This window comes from Sinocyclocheilus rhinocerous, unplaced genomic scaffold (genome assembly GCF_001515625.1).
Source record: "Sinocyclocheilus rhinocerous isolate Xijiao unplaced genomic scaffold, SAMN03320098_v1.1 scaffold260, whole genome shotgun sequence".
Taxonomy (NCBI): domain Eukaryota; kingdom Metazoa; phylum Chordata; class Actinopteri; order Cypriniformes; family Cyprinidae; genus Sinocyclocheilus; species Sinocyclocheilus rhinocerous.
The window spans coordinates 193,475-200,865 of NW_015637541.1; the positions used below are offsets into that span (position 1 = coordinate 193,475).

Genomic DNA, 7,391 nt, shown 5'->3' on the forward strand with positions numbered 1-7,391 from the left:
AGTTAAAAAAAAAAAAGTTTTTTTTTTTTTTTGCTCAGAAAGGCTGCACTTATTTGATCAAATATGCAGGAAAATACTAATATTAAATAGTAAATATTATTAAGAATTACAATAACTTTCTATTTGAATATACTGTATTTTAAAATGTTGTTTATTCCTGTGATGCAAAGCTGATTTTTTTTTCTGCAGCATTACCAGTTTTCAGTGTCACATGATCCTTCAGAAATCATTCTAATTATGTTGATATTCATTTATTCTAATATGTTGCTGTTCAAGAAACATTTATTATTATTATTATTATTATTATTATTATTTATTATTATTTATTATATCAATGTTGAAAACAGTTGTGCTACTTATTTATTTATTATTTATTTATTAACTATTTATTTATTTATGTAATTGTGGAAAATGTAATACATATTTTCAGGATTATTTGATGAATGGAAAATTTCATTTATTTATTTAAAAGAACACCATTTATTTAAAATAGAAATATTTTGCATTAATATATTTCATTATATTCTTATCACTGTCATTTTTGATCAATTTAATATGTCCTTGTTGAATAATTTAAAAATGATAATGATTATTATTATTATTTTTATTTTTATTATACATTATTATACATTATTGTAGTATTATTAGAATCAAAATAATAAACAATAATAAAAAATATATATATATTTTCAGAATTTTCAGCAAATAATTTGTAAAGAAAGTGTTTTTGCATTTATTGGTAAAATTGTTGAAATAAATAATTGTGTGTTTGTTTTTTATTAGAAGCAGGAGACTAACTCCCGTGGTGTGCAATGTTGTGTCACTGAGGTCAAAACACCCAGTCCTGTCAAATGTAATCAATGAAATACAGCTAATGTTGCATATTCTGCTCAAAATTGCAGCAGGCTCATCATAATGTACAATCTGACAAGAAACAACAGTAAAGGACAGAAAAAGACACGCCTTAAGCAAAAGTCTCCATTTGCCCTCCATTTAATTCAATTGTAATCTAGGAGAACCAACTGTGATATTATTTCCTACGAGTCTTGCTTACTTGCATCAGTTCCAGCTGTTTTTTTTTTACTCAAAACTTTTTTTCTCTTACAGTACAAGCAAGTGGAGCAGTACATGTCCTTCCACAAGCTTCCAGCTGACATGCGGCAGAAAATCCACGATTACTATGAACATCGCTACCAGGGAAAGATCTTCGACGAGGACAGCATCCTTAACGAGCTCAACGACCCGCTCAAAGAGGTGAGACACAAATACCTCATAGTAGTGCTGACCCAGGGTCAGAGCTAATGCGGCCACGGGAACATTTCAACCTAAGCATCTCAGAAAATAAGTGCTGATCTAGGATAATCTCCCTGTCTGGACGAATAATTGCTTTCATCTGGATATGAAAGGAAACATCTTATCTTAGATCTTCACTACTTCGCTGTTATTTCAATGCCACGTACAGTTCTTTAAGCCCTAGTAACTGCTTATGGCAGATTTACTCATCTGTATCAGTAACGCTGTGTCAGGTTATTGGTAGTTTATATTAGACTGAGTTATAAAAATCTGATGTCAGCCCCCCAACAGCCACAGCTGATGTTCTTATAGACAAATTAAGACTTTTTAGTTTTTTATGATGTCATAAGGAAGATTAACATCTACTCTATGTCTGATTGAATATAATGAAATATATTTTTAAAATAACATATAATAGCTTTATATGGTATTTTAATAGTAAGTAATGATTTCCATACCAACATTACATTAAAAGTAAGTCTCAGAATTATATCCCATGAATACAACACAAAACACCCAGCGTGTTGAATTAAATATATGAAAGTACGCCATTAAAATGAAATCAATATGACATGAAATCAATGCTTAATGTTGTGATAAAAAAGACACCAATTCACATATACATAATGAGATACATATTAAATACTGTTAGAAGGCAAATAAATAAATTCTAGGTTTATATTACAAATGTGTTTTGCATAATATTTTGTATAATATTAAACATAAATATAAATGATACCTTTCTTGTTTTGCATAATATTAAAAATATTGTCTTAAATACATTACCTTTTTGCATTACAGTTCAATTGTCAATTGTGTTTTAACAATATAACAAATATTGTGATAAAAAATTCCATTTTAATAAATAAGTATTGGGATATATATTCAAACAAAAATATTACACCCTTCTAGGTTGTTTTGTAAAATAATAAAAATATTGTCTTAAAGGCCTGAATTGTCTTAAAAATTGTGATTAAAAGTGCCATTTTTAAAATAAATATTGAGATACATCTTCAATATTGTCAGAAGGCAGCAACATAAATAAATAAATAAATATTTTTCTTCACAATTTCTACAAAAATAAATAAAATGCTGCATAGTTGAAATCCTCTATACAATAAAAATGGAAAGGTCAAGCACATTGCATTGTGGGATACAGTACCCAACACAATGTGCTCTATTGTACAGTATACTGCACATTTTGGTAAATATTAAAGGTCATCTAGATATTCTACAAGTACAAAAAATTAGCATGCAGTAGACATATGCATTGGAAATGTATTAAGATTATCAAGAATGCAGCACTCATGTCATCGTGATTGAGCAGACAGAGTGAGTGTCTATTATGACACAGCAAAATGAGAGATAACACTGACGGCATCATCCCCAAAACACCTTTAACTCCCGGCAGCACCTCCCTCCGTCCCTCCCTCTCTCTCTTTCCCTCGGTTGGCTATTTTTACATGCACCGCCTTGTGACAAACCAGCTTTAAATAGATAAAGTCTCCAGCTTGTCTCCCTAGTGGAGGTAAAGGGTTGGACGTGGCTATCAAACTCATTATTCCTCCTGTGTGATTGCGGTCAGAACCTTCCTGACGCTTTTCTGACTATGCCACGATTTAAAGCTCAGTGCAAATTTATTCTTCACACCCAAGCCACACCAAACAAACACATCCTTCAGCCCGGAAGCGTGGAGACAAGAACGACTGAAGATTATGTGCATCAGGCTTTCAGCTAATGGCTGAAGTGAGCTTGACACTGACTGCATGGGCACCATAAAATAAGCTCACTGCAATGCAGTGGGAAGACAGTCTATAGAGGCTGGTGATTGTCGCAGAGGAGAGCTAAGCAAAAGTAAAAAAAAATAAATAAATAAAAAACCTTTGAAATCTGTAGTTTAGAAAGTCATTTTTACATTGCCCAGCCCTACTAAATAATATGTTAAATATTCACAACATATTTGTTTTTGCTGATAGTTAAAAATGAAGCAACATTGTGATTATATATAATTTAAGACATAAATACTGAGATGCATATTACATGTTGTCAGAAGGCAAAAACATTAAGAAACTATTTTTATTTGTTATTTATATTACTAAAATTATTTGTTTATATGACACCTTTCTCGGCTGTTTTACAAACAAATAAACAAACAAATAAATAAATTAAACATTTACTGTTTTCTCTTTCTCTTGTCCCACAGGAAATTGTGAATATGAAATTAAGCAACAGTGTGATAAAAAAAACACCCTTCCTGTCATTTCAGATATAAATATTGAGATACATATCAAATATTGTCAGAAAGCAAAAAACATTCAAATAAATAAATTGAAAAATTAAAATGAATAAATAAAAATAAAATGAATAAATAAAAATAAATAAATACATACATGTTTTATTTATAGTACACCTTTTTTGGTCGTTTTACTAAAAACACAAAATATCAAATATATTAAATGTTTTACTTTTTTCATTACTATTCAGCTGTTGATTTAATATTAAAAAACATTCAGATAAATAAATAACCAACCTAAATAAATAAGTAAATAAATAAATAAATGTTTTGTTTTTGTTAATATTACATCTTTATATTACATTTTAAAAAAAACGCTATCTTAAATGCGTTGTATTTATTTATTTCCTATTCTATGTGTGTTGAGTATGTTGAGTATGTATTCTTTCCGTTTTGTCCCACAGGAAATTGTGAATGCAAAATTAAGCAACAATCAGTTATAGATAATACATACATATCAAATATTTTTTAAAGAATAAATAAATAAATACGTTTATATTACACATTTTAGATTGTTCTACAAAAAAGCAAAACATCACAAATACTGTAATACTGTGTTAAAGGGGTCATATGATGCTGCTAAAAAGAACATTATTTTGTGTATTTGGTGTAATGAAATGTGTTTATGCGGTTTAAGGTTAAAAAAACATTATTTTCCACATACTGTACATTATTGTTTCTCCTGTATGCCCCGCCTTTCTGAAACGTGTCGATTTTTACAAAGCTCATCGGTCTAAAAAGCAAATCTTCGCACATCGTGACGTAGACATGTGGGGACGTGTTTAAACGAGCCGTTTTAGGTAGAGTTTAGGTTGACTCTTAACTTTTATAAAGAATATCTCTTTGGATTTGAGACTTTAGTCTTTGCAACTTTACAGATCTTCTTTATGCACCAAGAGCTTGTAACACTCCAAAGAGAAAGGAAAAATTGAAATCGCATCATATGACCCCTTTTTAAAAAAAAAAGCGTAAATGCATTTTTCTTTCTTTACTGTTTGATGTCTTTTGATCGTGTTTTCCTTGTTTTGTCCGACAGGAAATTGTGAACTTTAACTGTCGTAAGCTGGTGGCCACCATGCCGCTGTTTGCAAACGCAGACCCTAACTTTGTGACGGGAATGCTGAGTAAGCTAAAGTTCGAGGTCTTCCAGCCTAACGATTACATCATTCGCGAGGGGACCGTGGGTAAAAAGATGTACTTCATTCAGCATGGAGTGGCCAGCGTCATCACCAAATTCAGCAAAGAGCTGAAACTCACCGACGGATCCTACTTTGGAGGTCAGTTCAAAACTCAGATTGTTTCCTCTGTTTCTGTCAGATTCATTCATGGTTTAAAGCACAATTACAACATAATCAAATAAAAATACAAACATTAACCCTAACCAGTGCAATGCAATTCCTGCAAGTACATCATTTCGTACTGATGGACCAAAATCAAACTGACATGTACAGTACAAACCACAAGCTTTTAACTCTGAGAACAGCCACACAGTGTTTTATAATTCAGAGATTATGTCACGAATGACCTTGACGTCACATGTTCTTCAGTGTTACCTAAGCTGCACGATTGTGGGAACAAAAATTTAAATGAAATCATTTTTTCTCACGATTCATGAAGGTTGTGCCTGCTCTAGCATGGGTGCACTGCGATGCCAGCCACCTGCTCCAGTGGAAAACCATCTGCTACTGGTATTTTGGCCCGTAGCAGGAATGCTGCTGGCATGTGTGCGTTTGTACACGGGGGCGAACGTGTGTCAAAGCTGCTGGCAGTGTCAGGAAATCTCTCCCTCTTCACTGCCTTCTGATAGAAACTCAACACACATTGACCTTGGTCCTAAATTGAATGGAGATCACACAAAAACATGCAGGACAACCCGATTTACTCACTTGTTAATGGGTAGCATTAAGTCAAACTGCGTTCAGTGTAGTTTTTTGACCACCATGCAATTTTCAGTGATTAATGCCAAAGCTGACACTGGAAATTCAGAAAAAAAAGTGACTGATTAAAAATAGCTGAATAGCAATATATAGCTATCAGCAATTAATTAATAAAAAATAATTTCAAATTCTAGCTAAATGCTAAATACTATTTATTTTAGTTATTTAGTTAGTTAGTTAGTTAGTTAGTTAGTTATAATATTTATAATAAAACAATTCATTACGAATAATAATTTGAATAATAAAAAACTAATTAAATAAAATATGTATTATTATTATTATTATTATTATTATTATTATTGAATTAAATACAAAAGCAAGAAAAATAAATTAAGAAAATTAGGACTATTGTAAAGTAAATTATGACAATGATGACTATCATTATGTTTTTATTATGATTATTATCACCATTATTATTATTAAAATTAATAATAATTAAAAAGGCTTATTTTTTTATACAATTATATTGTATATTTATATTTTTTAATACAATTTATTGTTGTTGTTGTTGTTGTTGTTATAGTTTAATACTAATAAATACAGACAAAAAAAACATTATTATTATAATTGACTTTTGGAATGATCTGAAATCTTTGCACTGATTCTTGCATCTTTAAAACACATGCTGTGGTTTAATTTTAATTTTAATAATAATAATAATAATTGTTATTGTTATTATTATTATTAATTTATTTATTTTTAAACATGCTGTGATTCAAAGCATCCGTGTAAGTAAACTAAAGTTCTGGCAGTGTGCCGTGAGGTGAGGGCCAGTTAAGGTGAAGCGCTGATCACGATAAATCAGGCAAACCCCGTCGATTAGCTCACAGCTGGGATACGTGCCAAACCGACAGACCTCCAAGGCTATGAGGTCAAGTGTCATTTCCATTTGCAGAGGCCCGAGAGGAGGGCTGGTTGATTGGACGCTCTTTTGTCAGGGTGAGAGAGACACCTTCACACATTTGCTAGCTTAGGCGCTAACTCGTTCAGGCACTCATCCACCGCTGGCAGCCGGCCACAGACGTGCAAAGTAAGACAATTACTACCGGAATCTGAAATTTCATGACGTTTCATCATATTGTTGCTTTCAGACTCTCTCCATCTCTCTTGACTTTTCTGTCGCTGTTATTGGGCTGTGAAAATGTGCATTATGGTGACATTTGAGCCTAATGAAACAATTAGAAATAGAACAGCAAGCACAAAGTACTTTTGCCATCCTCACCTTTATACTGCACCGCATGACGCAAGAGAGATGGCACTTTTCCATAAAAAAAAACTCCAACACCTTGTTCCCACTCCCAGCTGGAGAGTGTTGTTAGCATGTCCCGCGGGCTGACTTTTTCCACAGCATTTTTCTTGTCCAGGACAAAATGTCAAGGGTATCATCTCTATACTCTGTAAATAATGCGACAAATCTGTCATTTTGAAGCACAGGATGAACAGTCCTACATTTACAGCAAATATATTCACAAAATCAGTAGTCATATGTTATTTACTCCAGCTTACAGACATTACATATAGGAGTATGTACCCATGCACATCTCAAGGTGAAAGACAGGACCATTTGCACTTCTCTAAGCACTAAGGACTTTTCTTCCCGAATACAGATTAAACCAAATTGTGGACAAGATTAAACTGTCACTGACGACTCAGGTTCATTGACAACAAGGTTCATTACAAATCTCTCTGTGAGACACTTTGAGTATGTACTTTGTTCAATGAAACACTTACTTCTCAACCATTGATGGGGCACAGTTTCAGGTATTACATTAATAATAATAATAATACAAATGATAATAATAACAATAATAATATTTCTTTGTTTAATAATATAAGTAATATTGTCTTTTTATAATAATAATAATAAT

At 31.9% G+C, this 7,391-nt stretch overlaps 1 protein-coding gene across 2 annotated transcripts in view; it reads left to right on the top strand.

The window, feature by feature from the left end:
• The window catches only part of LOC107749006 (potassium/sodium hyperpolarization-activated cyclic nucleotide-gated channel 1-like), a 114,462-nt gene that overhangs the window by 91,093 nt on the left and 15,978 nt on the right, over positions 1–7,391 (top strand). For both annotated transcript variants that reach the window (XM_016564046.1, XM_016564045.1), the window contains exons 5-6: positions 1,108–1,254; positions 4,623–4,863. In XM_016564046.1, the coding sequence (XP_016419532.1) occupies positions 1,108–1,254; positions 4,623–4,863 (388 nt within the window). The remainder of the gene's footprint in view (positions 1–1,107; positions 1,255–4,622; positions 4,864–7,391) is intronic.